General features: G+C 38.4%; 1 protein-coding gene across 5 annotated transcripts in view; it reads right to left on the minus strand.

Moving 5' to 3' along the window:
• The window catches only part of CASR (calcium sensing receptor), a 77,346-nt gene that overhangs the window by 11,550 nt on the left and 39,445 nt on the right, over positions 1-26,351 (minus strand). For 4 of the 5 annotated variants that reach the window (XM_058731197.1, XM_058731199.1, XM_058731198.1 and 1 more), the window contains exons 2-4: positions 17,670-18,093; positions 14,800-15,106; positions 10,740-11,624 (exon numbers count right to left, since the gene is read on the minus strand). In XM_058731197.1, coding sequence (XP_058587180.1) covers positions 10,740-11,624; positions 14,800-15,106; positions 17,670-17,854 — 1,377 coding nt within the window. In that variant the 5' untranslated portion in view covers positions 17,855-18,093. Of the gene's footprint in view, positions 1-10,739; positions 11,625-14,799; positions 15,107-17,669; positions 18,094-26,351 lie in introns of those variants that run through there. The other variant, XM_058731201.1, reaches the window with a different exon arrangement.

Below are 26,351 nucleotides of genomic sequence, written 5' to 3' on the forward strand. Positions count from 1 at the left end.
GACAGAAAGAAGGAGGGTGTTAAAAACAGTGGGAATAGCATGGACAAAGATCAAGTTAGGAATAAGCATGAAGTGTTCTGGGGGCAGTAAAGAAACCAGTCTCTCAAAATTCGTGTACATGCTAGAGAACAAGGGGAAATAAAGTAGATAGGTAAAGAGGATTCAAGGCAAAGAGGCTGGATTTCATATTAAAAGGCACAGGATCAGATAATAACAGGTTGATGAGAATGTAGAGAAATCTCCATACACTGTTGGTGGGGATGTAAAATGGTGCAGAGACTTTGGAAAATAGTTTGACACTTTCTCAAAAAGTTAAACATAAGAGTTACCACTTGACCCAGGAATTCCACTCTTATGTGTAATCCCAAGAAAAATGAAAACAGATATCCAAACAAAAACCTGAACACTACTGTTCATAATTCATAATAATAAAAAATGGAAGCAACTTAAATGTATATCACTCGAATCAATGGATAAATAAAATATGTTATATCCATATGATGGGATACTATTCAAGCCATAAAAAGGAATGAAGTACTGATACATGCTACAACAAGGATGAACCTTGAAAACATGCCAAGTGGAAGAAGTCAGTCACACAGACCACATATTTTATGATTCCCTTTATATGAACTGTGCAGAAATATCCAAATATAGAGAGACAGAAAGTAGATTGGTGGTATTTAGGAATGGGGGGATGAGAAAGTAGGGGGTGATAGCTAAAGGGTATGAAGTTTCTTTTTGATGTGGTGGAAAAATTCCAAACTGATTGTGGTTATGGTTATACAACTCTGTGAATATACTAAAAACCACTGTAGTAGGTGAACTGTATGATATGTGAATTATATATCAATAAAGCTGTTACCAAAAAAGGAGGTATTGAAAGGGATTTCAAATGTCCAAATATGACTTCATTGGTGGAGCAGGTAGAGACCTTGATAACAAGGTAACCTTGAGTACATTTGGTATCAAGAGTTTACTAATGAGACATCGCAATTCTAGCCTCAGATGGGACAGGGAGATAAAGATAGGCAGAAGGTAAAAGCAGGGCAAACATCTTATCCAGAAAAGGAAGAACCCAGGATCTTTGTGGCTAGAAATTTTATACCCAAAATTTATTAGACAAATCTCCTCTAAAGTTAAAGACACTATCTTATTCCTTTCTGTGTCCCCAGTGATTTGTAGAGGGCCCGAATTTGAATGGATACTCAAACTCTGTCTGTTGAATGTTTAGTTGACAGTCTAGGCATTAAACTAACACTGTTGAATTTGTCAAGTGGTGCTCATGATGAGGTGTTCACCAGTCTGAGGATAAGTAAAAAAATAAATAAGGTCAATATGGTGTCTATATCAGTTAAAAGAGCAAGTAGGTAGAAAATCAATAAAGGTGTAAAAGACTTGAACAATACTTGATCAATAGCACTTGACCTAATTGATATTCATAGAACACTCAACCCAATAGCAGTAGAATACACACTCTTTTCAAGGGTACGGAGAATATTTACCAAGATAAACCATATTCTGGATAATAAAACCAAGTTTCCATAAATTTAAAAATATTCAAACAAAGTATGTTTTTTGACTCCTGAGAATTTAAATTAGAAATCAGTAACAGAAAGATATTCGAAAAATCTCCAGATACTTGGAAACCAAATAACATACTTCTAAATAATATATGGGTTAAAGAAGAAGTGGAAAGGAAAGTTAGAATGTATTTTGAATTAAATGAAAATGAAAACATAGCATACAAAATTGGGGGGATGCAGCTAAAGCAACATCTAGAGGGAGATTTTTAACAATAAAATTACTATAGTATAAGAGAAGAAAGGTCTCAAATTAATGACCCCACTTTCCAACCTAAGAAACTAGAAAAAGAAGAGCAAATTAAATTCAAATAAAGCAGGAGAAAGGAAGTAATAAAGCTCAGAGCAAAAATCAATGGAATAGAAAACAGAAACATAGAAAATCACTAAAACTAAAAGCTGGTTCTTTGGGAAGATCAATAAAATTGATGACTCTCTTCCCAGACTGATCAGAAAAAAAGATGAAGATGCGTATTTCCAAACAAAGAATGAGAGAAGTGACGTCACTAGAGATCTTGCAGACATTTTCAGGATAATCTGAGAGTATTATAAATAATTTAATAAGCAATATTCTAAACAAATTTATGCCAATAAATTCGACAACTTAGACACCGTCTTTGAAAGACACAATCAAAGCTGTCTTCAAAGCTGTCTTCAAAGGAATAGTTCTATAAGTATTAAAGAAATTGAATTTGCAGTTCAGAATTTTCCCACAAAGAAAATTGGCCCAATTCACTGATAAATTCTGCCAAATATTTAAGGAAGAAGGTAATACCAATTCCACACAAACTCTTTCAGAACATTGAAAGAGTCCTAACCCATTCTTTGAAGGCAGTATTACTCAGATACCAAAACTAGACAAAGATATTATTAGAAAATAAAACTATTGACCAATATCTCTCATGAACATAGAGGAATAATTTCATAACCAAATTTTAGTTGTCTACCTTCCTACATTGTTGTAGGAATGCAAGGGTGAACATTCAACTACATTAACATACTACAAAAGGGAAACCATATGATGATCTCGATAAATACAGAAAAAGTAGTTGGTAACATCCAATCTCCATTCCTGATAAAAATTTCCATAATCTAGGAGTAAAAAGGAACCTCCTGAATCCTCTACAAAACCTACGGTTTACATTATGCTTAGTGGTGAGAGATTGAATGTTTTTCCTCTAAGATCAGGAACAAGAGAATAATGTCCATTCTCACTGTGGCTATAGAGTATTATACTGGAGGTGCTAGCCAGTGCAGTTGGGCTGAAGTCAGCTGATTCAGACTGAAAATATAAAGTTCTAAGTTCTACACTCAAACAAAAACAAACAAAGGAACTTTCAGATAAGGTTGAAAAGGTTTAGGATTCACTTTTTGAAAAACTTACCATTGAAGATCATAAAAATTAAAGTTTTATATAATCAGTTATAACTTAAACCTATTTTTAAAAGCAAAATACTCAAAATTATACTGTGGGATTAAGGTCCAATACAATTTCGCCCTTTGAGGTATCACTGTAACTTAAAAGTCCCCCCCAAAACTGTTCCATATAAGATTGATGACAGAAGTATGCCAGAAGATGAAGAGAGCAATCAACACTTGAGATATAGGACTGATATCCCCTTAATATAGAGAGATCCAGAATTATTCTATTAGCTATAATAAATTCATTCAAAGTAATAGCAGGAAAGATCAGGCCCCCCTTTTAAAAAATAAAATCAGTCAAAATAGATTTTTTTTAAGTTTCTTTTCTCCTTTTGGGTTTTTTTCATTAGTACAAATTAGGCTAAAATTTTTTTCCTGATAAGATCCTTAGGAAGCCTGCGTCAATTAAAAAACAATAGATGTTGGCAAGAATGTGGAGAAACGGGAACCCTTGTGCACTGTTGGTGGGAATCAAACTGGTGCAGCCACTCTGGAAAACAGTGTGGAGGTTTCTCAAGAAATTAAAAAATAGAACCACTCTACGACCCAGCAATAGCACTACTAGGAATTTATCCAAAGGATATAGGAGTTCTGATTCATAGGGGCACATGTATCCCAATGTTTATAGCAGCACTATCAACAATAGCCAAATTATGGAAAGAGCCTAAATGTCTATCACCTGATGAATGGATAAAGAAGATGTGGTTTATATATACAATGGGATACTACTTGGCAATGAGAAAGAATGAAATTTGCCATTTGCAACAATGTGGATGGAACTGGAGGGTATTATGCTAAGTTAAATAAGTCAGGCAGAGAAAGACAGATATCATGTGTTTTCACTCATATGTGGAATTTGAGAAACTGAACAGAAGACCATGGGGGAAGGGAAGGAAAAAAAATAGTTTCAAACAGAGAGGGAGGCAACCTGTAAGAGACTCTTAAATATAAAGAACAAACAGGGTTGGTAGGGGGCAAGCAGGGAAGAGGGAAAATGGGTGATGGGTACTGAGGAGGGCACTTGTTGGGATGAGCACTGGGTGTTCTATGTAAGCGATGAATCACTGGAATCTACCCCCAAAACCAAAAGCACGCTGTATACACTGGATGTTAGCTAACTTGACAATAAATTATATTAAAAAAATAAAATAAGAATAAAATTTAATGGTTTCTGTATCTTCATGTCTCCATAATCCTGTTTATACTCTTAAAATCTTTATTGAAGTGGTGTTTTTCCTCTGTCATTTACCTCTTTAATGAAGAGTTAAGTTTCAGCCCGAATTTTATTGTTTTTTTGTGTGTGTGTTTTTTTTTTGCATGGGCATTTTCTACTGACTTCTTTCAGACCACTCACCTTCTCTTTTATCTGTGCCTATGGCTCTACTGTTTTGTTATTCACTTAACCTCTATTTACCCCTGTTACTTACCATTGTCTCATTCTCTTTATTTGTTCATTCAAATAGTATTTATTAAGCACCTAATATGGGCCAAACAGGCACTTTTTTTAGTGACAAGAGACACAATTATATTCGAGATGGACAGAGAGATGTTTGCTATACTCTAATTTCGTCAGTTGTGTCCACTCTTACTTATTTTCACACTGTACTTTGTTTCTGTGTCTGTACTGTGAAACCATTGACTGACCCAGCAGCCTCTTAGGAGTTAGAAAGGATGTGCCTAAAGGGACAATTTGGCACATGGTTCTTTTAACAGTAACCTTGGTTGCTGCCTGGGGGCAGATGTGGCTAGGTACGTGACTTTGGGCAAATCATTTTGGCTTCTCTGGGTCTTACTTTCCTCACCTACAAAAGAATACTACTCAAGACTAGTGTTTGCTGAACACTTATTATATATAGTCAGTATCCTGAGCACTTTATACATGTTAACTAAGGTCATCCTTATAATGAATTTCTACATCTCCATTTTTCAGGTGAGGAAAGTGAGGCACAGGCACATTAAGTGACTGCCCATGGCCATACAGTTGTTAGGTAGCAATTGGGATTTAGATCTAGTTAGCCTGGCTCTAGAGTCCAAACTTGTCAACCATTACATTATATATTATCCATTCAGCTGTAGGAGTCAGATTAGGTAGTCTATCACATTGTCTATTGCTAGTTACAAAGGTTAACTAATATAAAATATAGGTTGAGAAGATGGGCTTATTTTTAAAGTGGGATCATGGAGGCATGTATAATGCTTGTGGCAACACAAGCGGCCTTAATTGGAAAAGTGATCCATACTAAACGACATCCAGAACTCCATGCATGGCCTGTACTTTCCCACTCCAGGGTCTTTTCATTGTTTTATATTTTTAATCAACTTTATTCCAGTAAAGTTGACAGAGGATAAAATATGTCTATTTTAAGAGTACTGAGTTTTGGCAAATGTACATGTCTGTGTAACCACCACTACTATCACCCCAAAAAGTTCCCAGATGTCCCTTCCAAGTTAATCTTCACCCCCACTTGCAGCCCTAGGGAGCTGTGGATCTCTTTTCTTTCTATCATTAGAGAAAGGATATCATATAAATGTAATTACAGGATGAATTCTTTTTTTTTTTTTTTTTTTTTTTTTTAGGTCTGGATTTTTTTCACTCAGCATGATGTTTTTGGGTTTTACCTATGTTACCTTTGCATTTGACATTTTCTCTAAGGAACACTTTCCAAAAATCCTGTCCATCCTTCAAAGCCCATCCCAGATGATATCTTTTGTTTCCTTCCTTACTTCAAATCCTAACCTTTAAGGTACGTAGTGTTTCATCCTCACAGTCAGTTTTACCTTGTCCATTAATAATCACTTAATTGTTTTCTAAGGCATATCTCTAAGTCATCTCTTTAGATATCTTTAATATTTCTTTTGGCATTCTGACTGTCAAGTTTTGCATTTGAGCACTTAATTTTCTACATAATACCTTGCATATCAGGGAAGGTGGAGATGGAAACCATTTCATCCTTAAAAGGAATGACAGGGAATCTTTAAATTGATAATTACTGACCCACAAAAATCAACATACATTATAAAATAAGTTAGATATTTCCCCAAGCGAGAACACTCTTCTTTTGCAGTTTTAAAAGAGGGACTAATAGTTCCATTAAAAAAGAAAATATAAAAATTTCCTTGAGATTTGTAATCCAGCATAATATGCTTCTAAGTTATTTTATTTGGGGAGAAATATGAGGAAAATAAGAATAAATGAAGAGGAAGAGAAAGGAAAAAAGCTAAAAGAAAGACTGACACATAGAAGATAACATACAGACAGAGAAACTGACAGGTTCTTAAAGAAAATTAAACACTGGGAAAGACACATTGAGAGACACATAGTTTACAACATGCACACACAGAGATGATCACATATTATCTTTTATGTGGTAATATTTCCATCTTGTGGCCTTTTAGGGTATTTCCTCTAAAAGATTTTAAAGTCAAACTGTTGCTCATTATAAGCATAAATGGGAATTACCTCTTGGCACATACTCTAATGGCTAATTGAAATAAACCAAAGACTAGAGACTAAAAACCCCCCCACTGTTGTCTAGGATTTCTAGTTCTTACACATGGCATCACTTAACACAGAGGGAACATGGGATGGGGTATACAAAGCACCCTGTTCACACAGAGGTGAATGAAGAATGGTTTGCACAGATAAGGAGTCTATTGTTTCTTGCCCACTTCCTACACTAAGAGTGCTGGGAGATCCAGACTGATCCTTATCTCCCCTCCATTTCTTCTGGTTTTCATCCCAATTCACACTCCTCTCCAAATCCCAACAGTATTAGCAATTTCTGGAAAGATCAATTTGATTTGGCTTCTGTTATCACCATGGTTTTGTCATCATGCATACCTATTTTTTGCCTAGTGAGTGGTTGGTGTAAGGTGGGGGAAGTAGGAAGCATGCCTTGTGCACAGTCATCCTGAGAGAAGGAAGAAGGTGATTCCACACTTACATGATTTTCCATACAAATTTGATTGTTGGGCATGTGGTCCAGGCTTATCTAATCAAAACCAAGAATACCTAAACCAGAGTGATTGATGTAAGTAAGGGTGGGTTGTTAGATTGAACAGTTCTCTGCAAAGGGCTCTAGGTAGTGTTGTCAGGCCAAATCAACTAGATCACTACTCTTTCTTTCATTTATTCTACACATACACAGGTGTCAGGCATTCTGGACACAGTGTTGAACAGTCCAGTGGAGGAGTCAGTGTGAAGAGAGAGGTGAGGAGCAATGGAGAAGGGGATCTCCATGGAGGTCAGGAGGGAATTGTGTGCTGTGCGCTCATAAATTATCTGTTAGTGTTACTTTTAAGGATATGAATTGATAAATTTAGTGGGAAAAACATCAACAAAAGAAAGAACTTGTGATTGACCTAATTTAATCAGAAGTTTAATTAGTAAGAATCTATTTCAGTCAACTAAAGAGTTGTGGAAATTTAAGCTGAATATATAAATGGCAAAAATGAGGAAGAAAGATTGTAAAACGTGTATGTGGGAGTATGACTTGAGAAGACTTCTAGGAGAAAGTGAATTTTGAAAAAGTTAAAAATTTGTGGTGGACAGTGTTACGTGGGACAAAAATGGATGGTGCTTCAGGTGTGGGATATAATCTAAACAAAAATGCTATGCCAAAAATTCGTAAGTGCTTTATGGGGAGGTGCCAGTCAGGTTGGCTTATGAGAGAATTGAGAGAAGGTAGGGGTTGAAATCTAGGCTGAGATACTTACATTAGATTGTATAGATTATAGGGGTGATAGGTTTCCATATAGGTCTTAATAATGAGAGTGAATAGGGGTGCCTGGGTGGCTCAGTCTGTTAAGTGTCCGACTTCAGCTCAGGTCATGATCTCACGGTTTGTGTTTTTGAGCCCTGTGTCAGGCTCCATGCTGACAGCTCGGAGCCTGGAGCCTGCTTCGGATTCTGGGTCTCCCTCTCTCTCTCTCTCTGTCTCTCTCTGCCCCTCCCTCTCTCTCGCTCCCTCAAAAAATGAATAAACATTAAAAATTTTTTTTTAAATAATGAGAGTGAATAATTGCTGGTCTATCTCCTGATACAAAAGACATGGCCAACATCTTAAATTCTAGAATTCCCACCCAACTGCCTGGGTTCCTGAGGCTTAAAGGAAGCTTTTACAGAAAGCACACAGGACATTTTGGCCAATGACCACATGTTATTCCTCCCTAGAGCTGTGACTCTATTTTTCTGTCTCCTCTCCTGAATGAATTGTGCCAGACTGTGTATGAGCCAGGAGGGCACATCTTAACTTGTAAGTAGGGTCAACTGAGGTGTCTGTGTGGTGGATATTTTTTTTAATTTTGTATGCTTTGCTTCTCTTTTTTCCTCCTTTGGTAACACCCTGATTTCCCTTTGGGGGTCCACTCCCCTCTAACTCTCCCTATGTAATTTGAAAGGACTCCACTCCTAGCTTCAGTGATAGATATGTGATCTTAGACTGGTCGATCAGTGTGGTTTCTGGGACTTATACAGGAGATCTTGGGAAATAAGAGCCGAGTAGTAAAGATTTTATGAGCCTGAAGCTATTATAGAGGTTGAAAACTGCTAACCCTGAGGAATAAGGAACAGAGATGGAGATGAAAGCATCTACTTGTATCTGGAATACTTCTGAAATTTTCAGTATTATGGGCTACTAATAATATGAGTTTCTTCTGTTTAAGCCAGTTTGGTTTGGGTTTTCTACAGTATGGAACTAAAAGTCCCACTCTTGACTGTAGCCTCATTCTTACAGCTTTTTTCATATATGCCCAAGCTTTGGTCTTGACAATCTAGATCTTACTTCCTTGTTTGGAAAGGAGTCATTGAAGAACAGAAATGTCAAATTACCCACTGGAAGCCTCTTTTCCCTTCAACCCCACCCTGGTCCTGTCGGCTTTTCAAGAGCTGGAGTCTTCCTTTTAGGAGACATGGAAGGGAAGGGAGGAAAGACAACAGTATTTGCTAAAAGATTGTCCCTTTGTTCCTCCATCTTAAAACTCCACTCTTTATCATAATGGCTCTTGAAGTCTTTTTGGTCTTTGACTGTCATTAGAGCGCTTCTTTGCCAGGGTTCAGGAAACAGGTGATGCAGTGCAAGGAAGGAGACTTTAAGTACCTCATAGAGATGAGAAACTTTAGCCAACAATGATGTCTGAGTGTGGTTTTCCCCCACAAGAGAAGGGCTGAGAAGCACTTGCAGGTCCTGGCTCATTTTGCCAGCCTCGACACCGCTCCTTACCCTATGATAGTCTCTAAAATGACTGACATAGGTTGTATATTCTTTGTTTCTTTATACCTTTTCCCAAGGGTCTGTGGTGGTAGGGTTCTACGTACACAGCTGTTGTAGTTATCATTTTTAACCTGGTTGCCTAATTAGAAGCATATTGAAATGCTACTATAATAATCATCATCTGTTTAGAACTTGAAAGTTTATAAATTGCTTTCACATATGTCATCACATCTCATCTTTAAAAGAACCTTGGGCAGAAAGTGGGCTAGATATTGAGGCCATTTTACAGATGAAGAGACTGACTTAGAACAGTGGCTTGCCAGGGATGATGCAGCTAATTTATGGGTGAGCTGGAGCTCAAGCTGGAGACTGGGTCATTCAGCTCATGTTCAGGAATGTCTCCTCTCCCCTCCCCCTATAATCATGCACTCTCTGATAGGTCAGTCTGGAACTGAGGAAAAAATAAAAGCAGTATAAAACAAGGTTTGATTGAAAAATCAAGGTAACTACACAAGACACGAACTACTATGTAGGATTTAAGTCAGACCAGACTTTTATCTTCAGAAATTTTATGAAATGAGAAAAATTATGATGTCTCTTCTATGTGCAATTCAATTCAAAAATACAAAACAAGACTAAAGTCTAAAATGAGTGTAGGAATTCCACCTAAGTTCCAGTTATTTTCTATGATAACTACTTCAGTGTTTATTTTTGAAATATCCAATATCAAATCTTTGTAAGGAGAGGTGTTTTGTTTTGTTTTGTTTTGTTTTTCCTGTGCCCTTGATTTGCTTGTGTCCTAAGCTTAGTTGGACTGTTGGGTGGTCTATCACATTATATTGTGAATAATACTTTGGTAAAAGTAGTGGCTAAATGCGATAACACTAGCATATGGAATTTAATAGGTACTAAACTAATACTTGTTATAAGAGGACAAGATCTGTAACTTACCATAATTGTAAAAATACTCCATGTACTCCATTTAATACATAGTATTAAATCTGTTCCAGGATATTTAAAAGCTCTTAGGGGCTGGGGCACCTGGGTGGCTCAGTGGGTTAGGCAACCGACTTCGGCTCAGGTCATGATCTCACAGTTTGTGGGTTTGAGCCCTGCGTTGGGATCTGTGCTGACATCTCAGAGCCTGGATCCTACTTCAGATTCTGTGTCTCCCCCTCTCTCTACCCCACCCTTGCTCACGCTCTGTGTCTCTGTGTCTCACAATAATAAATAAACATTAAAAAAAATTTTTTTAAAGCTCTTAGGGTCCATACTTTAGTTATTCTGAACCCCTGGACTAAAGAACAGTTGAACCAAGGCTTTAAACAGATAACCAAATTAAATTACTATCAATTTTGCAGAAGTCAGTTACTTAGAATGTTTGAAAAGGCAATTTGAACCCAAAGCTATGTATAGCAACATCATTTAGATACTGTCTTTTTGAGGTGACCACTTTATCTGTCTTGCCTGGGTCAGCCCAATTCTGCTACACAGTGAACTGCTATCTAAGTGAAGTATGTACCTGCCAAGCCTCAACCTTCTTGATATCTGCGCAGGAACCATTGGTGAAGAGCCCTCTTCCAGGTAAGCATGTATATATATCTTGCAGGGCATGAGCAATGGAATAGACTGCTAAGTAGACATTGTAGGATATCCGTAAATGTGTATAATCCATGTAAGGGGTCTCCACGCTGCTGATGTTCTCGTCCCCTGTACAGAGAGGTCGCAAGGCAGTGGAGCTATTGCTTATCCTGCCACCACCTTCTTCATGACCTCTCAGGAAAGTGTCCAGTGCTAAAGGTCCTTTAGCACCTTCTTGGAGGTGGCAGTTAAAGGTTTCTTCCCAAAACTCCTTGGCAAAACCATTGTGGACAGACTTTCTGGGATGGACTTTCTGCAGGAATTCCCGGAAACCTGGGATCTGTCCAGCCTTCAGAGCGAATCCAATGGTGCCTCCAACCACATGGAAGTACTCGGGCATGGCAATCAAGGAAGAGCTGGCCCAGGCCTCGCTGGCCAGCCAGATCCTCCCTGTGATATTACGCCGGACAATCTCCTTGATAAGGGGTTCAAGGTCTGGGCCACTAGAGAAAACAACAATGACTTTGGCTGTGGAATTCTGGATCACCTCCACCACTTGCTGGATCTCTTCTTCATCAGAATACTGGGAGATGAGTTCACTGAAGTCGATGCAGATGTCCCTCTCCTCAGCTTCCTCTCGAAACTTCTCAATCCCTGGCCGGCCGTAGTCATCATCAGCAGCAATTGTGCCCACCCAGTTCCAGCGGAAATACTCGATAATGTCTGCCATGGCAGTGGCCTGGTGTTCATCATTGGGGATGGTACGGAGAAAGGACTTGAACTGATTTTTGTTGCTGAGGAGTCTGCTGGAGGAGGCATAGCTGACCTGGAAAGAACATAGGATGAATGAGTGAATGAGATGCCAGATGAACCTCAAGGCTCTGTGGGGTTGGCTTTTTGAACATTCATTAATTTATCAAACATGCTCTTCATTGCAGATGGGATGAAAGGATGAAGACAACCAGAATATGTTCCTCTCCAGTGTGAGCACTCAAGCATCAGTCAGTCTTTGGGGGAGCATTCTAATTCCCAGTGGGTGATTCTTCACAATGCCACTTTCAGAAATGGGTCTGGCCATAAAGTCAACCCAACAATAGTAGAATCTACTTACCCTTTCAAGGAGAGTCTTTACACGCTGTTGCAAAGTTGCTCCTAACTTCCTTTGTGATGTCTCATTGGTTATCATATATCCATGTACACATCTTCTTCCTGTTATGTCCAGGTTCTGATCTAAACATTTAGCTTCCCCTTTACTATGATGAACACTGTGTCCATGACTCACTTCTGGAAGGAATGCAATTCTCTGTGGGTGATAAACCTAAGGCTCTTCAGAGGAGCCCCAAGGGGTTCCTCTTTCCTAGTCTGTCTAGGTTCTCTCCTTCAGTCTCCAGTTAGTCTCCCTCTTGTTAACGAAGGAGTGTTTAATATTTCTTTTCTCTAGTTTTCTAGAGAGATTTTAAAGGAAACTAAGTTAAAAAATTGGGGGGAATGTCTTTAATATTTCTCACCCATTGAAACAATTAGTTTTCTATGTTTAGTGTTTTAAAATGAATTTTCCAGTATATTTCTTCTTACCAATGAATAGTTTCTACATCAAAAACATGAAAGACATTGGTGTATGAAAGACCACGACCAACTTTGCTAAAGAGCATGATTTTTCTGACAAGAGCTTTGATTTTGGAAGTTACAATATAAAATTGACAGTTTTTTCTCTTATCAGCAAGCCCCTTCTTGCTCTATTATGAGAGATCATGAGGTGTAGGTAGTTAGATTAAGTAATTTATTGAGATGTTGTTGTTTTCACAGAGCTCTACTTGCAGACCCAAACAACAGGCTTCTGTCAGATTTTTGCAAATGAAAAACCTACTCAGGCATTTTGTAAATTTATCCATTAACGTTTACTTCTTCTTTTTGAAAAATGGGTTGAAAAGGGTTTTAAAAGGATTAAAATTACAAATATATCTACTATGAATATGTTTCTCTTAAAGAATGCATTTATAATATTTGTCTAGTTTTTAAAAAGAAACTAGGAATGAGGGGGGTAAATACTACTTCACTACCAGTTCTCCCCACAAAGAAAAAAAAAACAACTCTTAAAAATACACAAAACTTTCTTATATTGTGAGAGGGGAGAATTTCATGAATGAGTCAGAAAACTTCTGTCCAGAACTTTTCTAGCTGGTCTGCTTGTTCCATCCACTTGGTGGCATGAGTAGCATAAGAAATACCCTTGGCCTCTGCCCCTACCCTGCAGAGCAGTGGCTCCCAGTTCTGGTGCACATTAGGATCACCTTGGGAGCTTTCAAAACTCCTGATGCCCAGGCTGCATCTCATATCAATTAAACCAGGATCTCTATGGTGTGAAACCCAGGTATCGGTTTTTAAGGCTCCCCATGTGATTCTAACACGCAGTCATGGAAGAGAAACATTACTGTAGATATACTTACATTGTTTTGACTGAGAATTATAGTCTTCATGACACTTTAATAATTCAAATTTAGCTTAACCTTGTCTTTCATCCAAACCATAAAGAATTAAAACCTTTACATTTATATTCTTTATTTACCTTATCCACAATTATACCTTGTGCCTCTTGGCCACAAAAACTTACTTTCACTGTGTATTAAAAAAATACTGTACAATATGCAAAATTTATAAGATGCATATTTGCATCTTACCCAACACATTTACCGACCATTATTAGATCATTTTGTGCAAAAGTTATAAAGCCAGGGCTTCCCCATGGGAAACACCTTTAATTCCCTGAAGTAAGGATTCGGGAAATGATGACAAGTCTTTTTCAGTTGCCACATGAATATAAAAGGATAATGTCTATCACCAAAGAAATGGGGACCTCCCAACATATAAATGTGAATTTATCAAAGGTACTCTTAACAAATTTTAAATATTAGACATTGAAAAAAATAAATTTAAAGCATGATCTATAATTTTAAAATTGATGTAAAGGATGTATTACAATTGAGCTGATTCTCTCATCCACGGACATTTAGGTTGTTTCCAACTTTTCAGTATTATAAAATGATGTCATAGATCTATAAATATTAACATGAAAAAAGATTTGCTCCATAGGGGAAAGATATGCAACTTTGAACAAATGTTTATTAAAGCACTTGTTTCAGTGAATTGTTAGCATTTGAAAATGCAGACATCTCCTCATCTAGGGTGAGTTCCTGCAGGGTGGACACTATTTGTTCATATGTGCTCTATAAATATTGTTGAACGAAATAGAATATTTTCCATTCTGGAATGTGCAAGACAATGATTAAGTTCTTGTTCTGTGAGAAAATATACTCTGCTTCCCCCTGAGCTAAACTTTAAGCCAGAAGTTAGAGAGGCAGAATTTTAAAGGAATAGGATTAGGGACAGATTTTGAGTTTGAAAGGTAAGTTTACATCATATGGCCTCATTCCTTTTAGTAAAGGCAGAAGAATGGTCATTTACTAAAGGAATGGAATGGAAAATAAATACCTGGCAAAAAAGGCAAAGTTTTACACAAGGTATGTTAAAAGAATTTTGGGGGCGCCTGGGTGGCGCAGTCGGTTAAGCGTCCGGCTTCAGCCAGGTCACGATCTCGCGGTCCGTGAGTTCGAGCCCCGCGTCAGGCTCTGGGCTGATGGCTCGGAGCCTGGAGCCTGTTTCCGATTCTGTGTCTCCCTCTCTCTCTGCCCCTCCCCCGTTCATGCTCTGTCTCTCTCTGTCCCAAAAATAAATAAAAAATGTTGAAAAAAAAAAAAATTTAAAAAAAAAAAAAAAAAAGAATTTTGGAAGAGTTGTGAAGGTTTAGTGGACATGGTTGATATTGGGGTCTCAGAAATCCCAAATGGTCATGGTACAGTGCCCCTACTAATTAGAAGGGGTTTTTTTTGGTGCCAGTGTAAAGCCAGAGATAGGAAAATAGCAAGCTGTATGGACACTGGGCATGGAAGTCACTCGAGTCCTGATCCCTGCCCGCATTGCCCCATATAAGAAGTCATGTGTACCTGGGGAATGTAGAAGAGGCCCAGCAGGTTTGCCACCGCTGTGGAGATGCCCGAACCAGTTGCTCCCACCACAGCGATAGTAGAGGGGATATGCTCTGAGCAGTTGCAGAACTCGTCGAGGTTCAGAGAATCAATTTTATTTTGTGCCACAAAACTCAGAGTGGCCTCCAAGGCTTTAGAAACAGTGTTGCAAGTGTCAAATATCCTGTATCCCAGTGTCATGTTGGGAAGAAGGACTGGGCTGCTGTTTATTTCCTCGATGGCAAATATCATTGCTTGTAACCAGCGAAACCCGCGGAAATTATACCTGAAAGAAAGAAGAAATGGAAGAAAATGGGAGGCTTTCTGGTCAACCACTTAAGAGTAGGGACTGGGCAAAGCTCGGTTTGAATCATGGCTGTGTTATTCTTTGTTTTCATGATATGTTCTTTGAGACTCATTTTACTCTCTGTAAAATGGGGACAATGCCTACCTCATATGATAGCTGTGAACATGAGATAATTATGTAAAATTCTCAGCCTGGTGCCTTACACAGAGGAAGCAATGGTAGCAAAGATTGTTATTAGTAATAGAATGAATAATTTGCATCTGCTTCATCCAGCAAAAAGTTTGAAGTTGCTGATCTAAAGTATTAAAAATAATACAGATATTTTTAAAAAAGGACTACAGAAAATATAAATAAGATTAGGATTTTAATATGTAGGAGCCTAAAACTAACCTCAGATTTGCAGAGTCACAAATTTAGATTATGACATTACTGGAGGTCAAAGGGGAAAGGGAGATGATAGAGCTCATCTTTGTAAACAAACAAACAAACAAACATGTAGGAAGGCTGTTTACAAATAGTGATTATTTCTGGGTGGTGGAGCAATGGCTTTTAAAATTGTGGGCCTTTGGTTTATTTATATATTCTGTTTTAAAAAATGAGTATGCATTGCTTTTCAAAGAACATTATTTTAAATAAAAATTGAGCAAATTAAACAAAGAGAAGTAGGGTCAGTTACATAGTTTTCACTCTCCCAAGATTTAGCTCAGAGTGAGGGCTAGTTAAGTATGCTAAATCAGTGTATCAACGTCCAAAGGAGGAAATGTAACAACTCCACAGGTTCTCTCTTTATATGGTAGGTTATACTACTTGAACTCAATGGCAGGAGGTAAGAAATATTTGCTGTACTCCACTGTGTTGTTTAGGTTCCAAACTTTTATTTTTATGTATTTATTTTTTAAATGTTTATTTATTTTTGAGAGAGAGAATGCATGCAAAGAGGGGCAGAGAAACGCAGAGAGAGAGGGAGACAGAGGATCTGAAGTGGGCTCTGCACTGACAGCAGACAGCCCAATGTGGGGCTCGAATTCATGACTGTGAGATCAGGACCTGAGCCGAAGTCAGACACTTAACCAACTGAGCCCACCCAGGTGCCCCAAGATTCCTAATTTATTCCCCTCCACCCAGTTTCCTAACTTTTAATGTGACCTTTTCTCTTAGTCATTTTCTTTATGTTTCCATCATTTTTTTGTTGTTGTTTAGTTATTTGTTTTAAACCTTAAGTTAAAAGTTAAGTTTTAGGTTAAGAGAGATTATAGAATTTTTCTTTACATAAAACATTTATACTGCTAAACTGATTTTACTATCTTTCTTTAATATAATTTAAAAAATATAGTATTCCAGGGCTTTTTGCTTAACCTTAGGTATATACATGGCACACGCACAACTCTGGTCAGCAGGGTACATACAACAAAGAAGATATTTGTCCAAATGGGTTATATGGAGAATATGATCAGCATAGTTGAAATTCTGTACTTAGTTTTTCCGTATTTATGAGAAAAATGTGAAAATGCTATCTAATTTTAAAGCTCTCATTAGAACATGAACAGAAATCCAGTTTTGTTGGAGCAATTCTAGTTTTCATGTTCATTTTCCAGCAATCAGGGAGACCATGGAAGAGTGTTGGATCCCTTCTGAACATTGCAAGTCTTAGAGAGAAAGTGTTATTTTCTCTTAGAAGTTGGGTAAAGACTTGGGGTGCAGTCACGGTCTCTGATATCCTTGTGAAAGGAGGTGATATACAGTCCATTCTACTCTGTGGAAGTCAGATTTTGTTTGAAGGAACTGCCTAATTCTAGGTGCCATATTCTGCTAGAGTCATGATAAATTAGGGAGCCTCAAATGGAGGGAAATCAAGTCATGAAGTAATTGTTCAGAAAACAGATTCCGGCCTGGAAAAGAAGTGATTCAATGGGATAAGTTAGCTGTCTTCACATGGCTGAAGAAAGAGTTCAGTGAGAGATTTAGATGGATTCTGTGGTTTCTCCCATCAGTGTTAGGTATATTCTGTGTTAAACAAGAGGATTTCAGCCTTCTATACGAAGGGCTTCCAAAATACTATAGACTGCATTTTGTAGATGCCTGGGTCATGCCAGCCACTGACGTTTCTTTCAACTTTAAAATCCTTTAAAAAAAAAATGAGAATAAGGCAGCTAACACTCAGGTATTATTGACCTTTGGGGCACTTAAGGTAAATGGGAGATGTTACTACTCAGGTTTGCAAGACCTATAATAAATTGCCTTCTAGGTACTTAGTCTTCCATTAAGCAACACTGCCGCCAGATATGAACAATGACAACTCAGTTACCAAGTGACTGGCACATACTCCCAACAGGCCATGGATTTTTCTATTCAGTATATTTGACATTTTACTTTTTGAAAACTTTCTTTTAAAGAGGGTCATGGGATAATTTCAGCATGACTACCACTCACCATTTTTGAAAAAAATAAAACCAAGTTTGAAAAAAAATTATTTTAGGTTTGATACAGCTTTTCTCCCACCACCAGAAGAGAAGAGACTCTCTGACTTGGCTCCTTTCCTTACCTGATACATTCCACAGACTCTGGCCTTGACTTTAGATCTTGATCTTTGGCTGCTACTCCAAAATGAATAGGAAAGAGCCCCCCGAGGATAATGTCCCCTTTCTTCTGAGCTCGTTGGTCAGGCCCATAGGCAGAAGTGCACCAGGTAATTGCCAAGAGGATCAAACAACAGCTATAAAATGCCATAGTTCTGCTTTCTCTCCAGGGGGAGAAACAAGAGTGCTGGTGGTTCGGGGGCCCCTGGAACTTTTCCCCCTTGGTGCAGTTCACTCCCTGTAGTGGTGGCACATGTCTACAGAGTGATTAATAACAGAATGGAAGCTGTGGTGTTTGAATATCCATTTCTGCCTCTGCCATTGCAGACTGGTAAGGTGGGTGGTCCTTGAGTCTTTAGAAGCCACATCATGTGAAGACTGTGATGCTTTCTAAAAGAAAAGAGAGACAAAATGAATTCAGCTAAGCCTAAATCCCATCTTGTTATGATGACTATAACTGAGGTAGCTTAGAATTTCCATTTAGAGAGGTTGAGGGGTAGCAGGAGGGGACAGCATGACTTAAGAGTCTTAGACTATGTTTTTTTAGTACTTCATGTAAGATACAGAAAACGTCAGTTGCCCATATTGGAGAAGGACTATGTTCAATTGTGAGGCCACATTTTAAAGAGGTCATTGATAAGCTAGGGACCCCACTGATGTTATTGCTGGATTTTAATCCATTCATTCTTCTGCGTGAATAATGCATAGAATTTTCCTAGGAGAAGCAGTTTCTTGCATTAGTATAATATAAATAATATTTTATTCACCACCTATGTTCTTATAGAAAATATAGAGTGAGTCATACTCAAGTTTAAATCTGGCTTTAAATCAAACAAAAATGTCAGAAAAGGCCATTTATTCTTTATGCTTTCTTTCTTATGGTGGCTTCCCTTTTTTGTACCTGTTTATCACAGATATCTGGTTTCAGTTTGTAATAGGACACTCCACAAACCTTTGAGGAATAGTTCTTGTAAAAGGACGCAGATAAATCAAAGCTCAGATTATGTTGTAAGACTCGACTACTAGATTTAAGGAAAAGTTTCTACTTTAGCATGATTATCCTAGTAGGAACTCTTTGCTCTCTATCTCACCCTCTCTGTGAGTCAATTACCAATGATATGTTGATGTTGGGTAACTATACAGCTTCTCCTGAGGTTCAGGACCAGCCCTGAACTGTCAACTGGTCATCTCTACCTGGATGTCCCACAGGTGCTTCCAACTTGACAGGCTCTAAACTCATCTTCCTCCCAGATTTGTTGCTGCTTGTTTTTTAATCTCAGCAAATGATGTACCATCCACAAAGACACAAAATGAAGAGTCATCCTAGCCTCCTCCCCTCTCTCCTCATCATTGCCTTTCATATTCAAACAACCACCAAGTCCTGTAGATTCTCCTTCCTAAATCTCTGGAATCCATCTACTCCCTTCCATTTCCAAGGCCATCTTAAGTCTGCCAACATTTCATACCGGGATTTCTGCAACTATTCCCTAATAAGCATTCTTGCCTCTGGTTTTATCCCTTTGCAGATCTTTGAATGTCATGGAACATATGGTTTGGAGCACAGGCTCTGAAGTTAAAACTGGCTTTGAATCATAGTTTCACTGTTTTCTAACATATGACTTTGGTAAAGTCACTTTCTGTGATCTCATTAAAATAATGCATGTAGAGCCATTAACATAGTGTAACTAGTAAACTCACAGAAAATGCTAGCTGTAATGAATACCTTTCCAGCCTCACTCTTGGTGGTCTTCTCTTTGAACTCTACACTCCAGCCATGCTAAAATTCTTTCAGTTCCTGAATTACACCAGACCCTTTGTAAAATCCCCAGACCTCACACATGCTGTTCCCCCTCATTGGTCCCTCTGGCCTAAACCTTGCCTGGAAAACATCTACTTATCTTTTAGCTTTCCGATGCTTATAACCATGAGGCATAGCTTGCCAAACTGTGGGGTCTTTATGTGAATGGAGAAAAAAATCTCCTGTGGGGTAGACACAGCCTTGTACTAAGGCATCCAGCTTGGGAGTGGAGCACAGGCTGGATTTCCACTCATACTAACCCCTCAGCTGTACAGTGAGCAACTTATAGGACTCTTCAAGGAGGTCTTATCTGGACCCTCAGACTAGGCAGGTCTAATCTGTTATAATCTTTTACATCTTGGATCTTGGAGTTCTCCTCTTGGGAGATTTTTCACACTTTATTATAATTACATGTATAAATGTCTGATTCTAGAGCCGAAACCCTTAATCATTGTCGTATGCTATCTCTTGCCCTTTAGGAACCCTACCTCCTCCTCTGTCAGCTATTCTAGCAGAGGGTACTGGGCGCCATATGGAAGGAGCACCCCAGCAGACACTCAACATTCCTAGAATTGTCTCCAACAATGTCTGGACACCCACGGCTATCCTAGTTTTCAGACTCTGGTCCTGTATTTAGATTTTGGGCTTCATTTCTTGGTTGTGCATTCATAAGTACATGTGCTAAGATCTGAGAATACAAAGATAACAAACATATGCAGTTCCCTAGCCTGAGAAACCCCCAGTACAGGGGCAAGTACACTGGTGTAGAGGATCAGAATTTACCTCAACATTCAGAAGTGAAAAAGAACATTATAACTTTGGTTTCAATGACTGAATTCAGCTGTGCTCCTTAGCACTTAGCCCAGTGTCTTGAAATAGTAACTGCTAAGTAAATGTCTGTTGAGTCAATGCATAAAAAAGAAAGCACTTTGGAAGAAGACAGAAACTAGCATTTATTGAACCAGGCATTGTGTCAGGTCCTTTAAAACATCTAATGTATTTTAAATTTCACAACTGTAAAGAAGGCAGTACCAACTCCACTTTCAGCTTACTCAAGTGAGAAATTCTGGCACTTGAATTAAGAATGCCTCAAGAACTCAGAATTTTAAGGAGTTGCAAGTAGTGTACTGAATTAGGAGAGGGAACATTATGACTGGTTAAGGTAGGTCACTAAGAACTGTTACATTTTTTCCTGTGAAAGATTAACTACTTGGAGAAGTTTATTAACTTCATTAGTCCATTCAAAAGAAAATTCATGGCAAGAAGTAATAGATCAAGTGGAGATTTCAGGTCAATTTGCAGCCGTTAACTCCACCAGTCTAATGCAGTCTCCAAACCACCCTTTTTAGTCCAATTACTAGGGTCTAATTTACTTTAAAGCTGAATCATTCTAGATCCTCATTCTCCCTTTCCTCCAATATCCAATCACTTTGTCCTGTTGATTCTACCATCTCTCTCCACCCTGCCATCCCCTTTCCATTGCTGTTGTCACTGCCTTAGCCAGATTCCCCTTGCCACTGCCTCCCCCCCATTTCTTTTTTGCAAAAGCTTTCTTTTCCTTCTATCTCACTGCTTCTGTCATTGATAGTGACAATCAGACCAGTACCAAGTGTGATCATAGCATGGTGGATTAACAATTGGAGTTCATCATTGTGACTTCAGTTTACAGTAATTAGAATACTAAAGTTCTTGACTAATCACTAACACTTCAGTTTCAGTATCTGCAGTAGAGACGTCTAATTGTATCCCTCATATCTGTACTCCTTTTATGACACACTAAAATAGTTTTTAGCTGGATAAATCATTGTCTAAAATAAAAACCACTTTCCTCAACTCCCTATATAATTATGTGTTGTCATATGACTAAGTTTTGGCCAGTGGGATGTAAGCTGATATGCTCTGTGGTAGCCTCCAAGAAACTGCCTGAGAAAGAGTGTTTGTCCTTTGTCCCTTCTTCATCCCTCTTCCTTCATTCTGAGGCATGGAGGTATATGTGACAGCTGGAGCCCATCTTGAACCATGAGCCATATCTTAGGGAATGATGGTGCCATGAGCTGACTGTTTCATGGAGCAGAACCTTTGTACCAGACTGTTTCTGGACTTTTACGTGACATATAAAAAAAGCTAGCTTGTTTAAGCTACTGTTATTATATTTCTTCTTATATTAACAACATCTATCCAAGAGTCACAAGTAAACTCATTTGCTTTCCTTAAGTTCATTTCATTTAAATCATATAATAGTGTTTGCCTTCTTGCAAAAAAAATATTGTAAACACAAGCTGAAGCTAGTATTTGTTCTTTATCTCAATGGAAAATATATTTGGAGGAAGAAATGACCCATGTACCAGCTGGTTTTATGTTTAGAAGGTCCTTGAAATCATAAGGAGTGTTTTAGTACTAACAGATGATGGATCACTAACCTCCTCATCCAGGAGACATGGGATGGCAGGTCAGGGCAGACTGGTCTGTGGCTCCATAGATTAGTTAATTTGTAAATTCATGCAATTATTTATTCATTCAAAAACATTTATTGGGCTCTCCTATGTGTTAGACACTAGGGAGTGCAAGGTACCCAGGAGAGAAAGTTGAGATTGCTGCCTTCAAGGTGTTTATGGCTTAAAAGGAGACAAAGATATGTATTACAAGTTCCATGAGGCAAATGCTAGGAAGAGGCATGAATTAGGTGTTGAGGGAGTGCAGAGGGAGGAGATGTTGCCAGGAGAACAATTCACAGTGGGGACTGGAAGCTTCTTGAGGGTAGGGCCTATCTCTTTTCCTCATCACTGTACCTTGGCACTCAGCACAATATGTAGAACTTAATATGTGCTTCACAAATATTTGCTGAATGAATGAATAAAGAAAGCATGATCAGTAAAAATGGGGGCTGGTTGGGCAATTCTAGGACAGAACAGAGAAGGGGTCACCCCACAAGACCAAAGGTTTCTGAGGGCAGGGTCTTTGTCATGATCACAGTTGCACTACCGGCACTGAACATGGAACCTGGTACTGAAAGGATGTTCAAAAAATATCTGTTGAACTTGCATTTGTCCCAAAAGTTCCGGAATCAAGTACAAATTAACAGAGGATAGAAGGGCAAGGTTAGAAGGCAACATTGCAACATTTCAATTTTAATCAAGTTAAAACCACCTTGGCTCTTGCCCCTTGGCTTTAACATTTCCGGAAATTATGTAACTCTACAGAAGAATGATTTTACCTACATTTCAACTAGAGAAAACCGAAGCACAGACCGCCTGAACATAAAACACACTCAGTAAATTAGAGGCATGGCAAGCTCAAAAACTACAATTTCTTGATTCCTAGGCTGCAGAAATAAAAATTCTGGGTTGCCTAGAAAAAAAGGTGGTTATGAAACCAAAATTGATTTCCAATAGAAATCATTTATCTACATAGGGTGAGTACCTTAATTTGTCTGTGATTTATTGTACTGTAATCTTTGTCCTCTTGTGTCATGCTGATCATAAAGAATACTAACAGTAAGGTGTGAAGCCACCATTACAGAAAGGTGAAACTTGTATGTTTTGATGAGGGTGAACAGGGAAAAACCTGAGAAAGTTCGACCAATAATCACAAAACCCGTGTACCCGGCTCTGGTTACAGCTTTCTTTACCTCTTGCCAAGGACATAACCACAATGTGGGTTTTTAAATGCACCTGGTGTGCATTTGCTAAAGAATTAGGGACATCTTATCTGTCATTATTAATGTGACCATCCTCAGTTCTGTGTCAGACTTCATTCCTTCTGTATTAAAGCAAGGGGTGTCTTGTTTTGAAATGAGGGCCCTCTTTCAGCACTGGGAGAACACAGACTGTAGAGTCACACTCGGCTGCCTCCCTCCACCCCTGCTTGCTGTCCGCACGCCAGCTGCACAGGTTCTTACCCTCCATCTCCCTGACAACAGGTGTGACTTTTGGAGAGTCCATGCTTCATTTAGCCCTGGTAATGACTTAATTGAGTTGGAAAAATGCAAGGACAGGATCGTGATAAAAACCAGCTGAGCTGGGTTCCTGTTAGTCATTGGAAAAAGCTATCAAGGAAGGGAGGAGAAGGATGAACAAGAGTGGGGAGGAGCAGCATGGGGTGTTGAGCAAAATGGGGAGAAAGAGCCAAGACAAAGCAAATAAAGGAGATACGTAGGAGAGGAAATGAACATTCATTAATGTTGTACTATAAGCTCCTTGACAACATGGTCTGGTTTGTTCTGTTTGTGGCCCGGAACCCAGAGGAGCCCTATAAATGATTAAGTGAATAAATATATGTGTGGAGTGCCCACAACACAATAAACCATCTTAGGAGTTTATGAAGCTATCTCAAGAAGAAAGGAAAAGACAGAAAAAGAAAAAGACATAGAATGGGAGTTGAGGGAACGTGAAAAATTCAAGGTTAAAAAATGATGAGAGGGGCGCCTGGGTAGCTCAGTCAGTTAAGCATCCAACTTTCACTCGGGTCATGATCTCGCGACTTGTGAGTTCGAGCCCCGCGTCAGGCTCTGTGCTGATAGCGGTAGAGCCTGGAGCTATTCTGTGTCTCCCTGTCTCTCTCTGCTCTCCCTCCCTTGTTCATGCTCTGTCTCTCTCTGTCTCAAAAATAAATAAACATTGAAAAAAACTTTTTTAAAAATGATGAGAAATGCTCATTGTCTGCTATAGAATCTTATGAATTGAAATGTATGCTGGCTTTGGGCTTTGACATTGCCAATGCCTGGTTTCCATGATAGGACTGAGTTCCTGGGGACACAGGCCACGAGGTAAGAGATTTCTTGTCCTGAAATGATTCTCTTCATGCCTTATGTAATCTCTGATGATGGATGTGTGGACACCCATGAAATGGTTCAGGTGAAAAGCAAAGACACTCAAGTCATGTTTTTATAAAGAAAAAATGCCAGAGCTTCAAGTCCTACATGAGAAAAAGATTTCTGTGGAATAATGTCCTGGTATCACCTTTCAGAACTGTAAGGAACCCTGATTAGCCAGAGTGGTATCTTTCAGTCTGGTGTCCCAAGATGTGCTACCACAGCGTCCTCAGGTAAAATAAGTTTGGGAATAGATGTACCTACACTCTGTGTCGCAAGGACACATTTGCCTTGGTTGGTGACACATCCTCATCATTGGTCTGTGCCTGGTCCATTTTTATTTCTTTTTTTCTTAAAAATTTTTTTTTAATGTTTATTTATTTTTGAGAGAGAGAGAGAGAGAGAGAGCTTGGGCAGGGGAGGGGCAGAGAGAGAGGGAGACACAGAATCTAAAGCAGGCTCCAGGCTCTGAGCTGTCAGCACAATGCCTGACACGGGGCTCGAAACCATGAACCGTGAGATCATGACCTGAGCCAAAGTTGGACGTTATCCTACTGAGCCACCTAGCCGCCCTGATTTTTATTTCTTTATTAAGTTATTTTTATTGATTAATTTTTTTGTTCATATATCTTTTTTCTTATTCTATCAGTTTTGGTCTTTTTTCACCCTCAAATTTTAAGAGTTCTTTATACATTATGGATACTCGCCCTTAAGCTGTGATATATGTTACAAATATTTTCATATAAGTTGGCAGTTCTTTGACTTTATGTTACCATGCAACTTTAAAAACATTTTTAGGTAGTCAAAATTATGAATTATTTCCTTTATTGCTCCTGGATTTTGAATTAATGTTAGAAATCTTTTCCTTATACTGAGTTTATAGAGGAATTCACCGTAATTCTTCCAGTGTAATTCATTTAATTTATTTTCGAATTTTTTTCTTTACATTTAGTTTCTTGATCAGTGTGGAGTTTATTTTTATGTATGGTATGACGTATGGATCTAATGTTGTCTTTTACAAGTAGCTGCCTAGTGTGCCAGCAACATTTATTAAAAAGTCCATCTTTGCTTCTCTGGTTTAAGATGCCACCTTTATCTATTCTGTTCTTATCTGTATGGCTCTTCTCATGGCAGTGGCAGTAGCACCTTGTTTTGTTTTGTTTTTTTAAATTTTTAAAAATATTTTTATTTATTTTTGAAGGAGAGAGAGAGACAGAGCATGAGTGGGGAGGAGCAGAGAGAGGAAGGGACAGAATCCGAAGCAGGCTCCAGTCTCTAAGCTGTCAGCACAGAGCCTGACGCGGGGCTCGAACTCACAAACTGTGAGATCATGACCTGAGCTGAAGTCGGACGCTTAACCGACTGAGCCACCCAGGTGCCCTGCACCTTGTTTTAATTATGAGAACTCGTAGTATAGTTTAATACCTGGTAGGACTAGTCCACCTTTGTAGTTTTTATTTCTTAGTGTGCTATTCTTGCATGCTTGTTTCTCCTTTTGAACTTTAGCATCAACTTGTCCAGCTCCATAAAAAAGCTTGTAGATATTTTTATTGGGATTGTGTTACATTGACATCTTTATGGCGTTGAGTTGTCCTATCCAGGAACAAGGATGCATGTCCTTTTGTTTCAAGTCTAATTTCGTGTCTTTTAAGAGTATCTCCTCTCATTAGTTTTGTACATTTTTGTCAAGTTTATTCCTAAGTATTATCTTTGTTACTATTATAAATGGGGCTTTCTTTACCATTATGTCCCTTGGATGGCTATTATTTGTGTTTATGAACTCTATTGATTTTTGTATGTTTAATTACATATGCTGATACTTTTCTGAGTTCTTTTATTATTTAAATTAATTCTATTGTTCACTGATTCTCCAGTATTGTCTGGAGATATTTTTACTTCTACTTTTTATTGAGATAGAATTGACATATAACAACATATGATTTCAGGTGCACAACATAATGATTCGGTATTTGCGTGTATTGTGAAATGATCACCACAATAAGTCTAGTTAACATCCATCATCACACATAGTTACAAATT

The sequence above is a fragment of the Neofelis nebulosa genome, chromosome 5, assembly GCF_028018385.1.
Source record: "Neofelis nebulosa isolate mNeoNeb1 chromosome 5, mNeoNeb1.pri, whole genome shotgun sequence".
In the NCBI taxonomy this organism is placed as follows: Eukaryota; Metazoa; Chordata; class Mammalia; order Carnivora; family Felidae; genus Neofelis; species Neofelis nebulosa.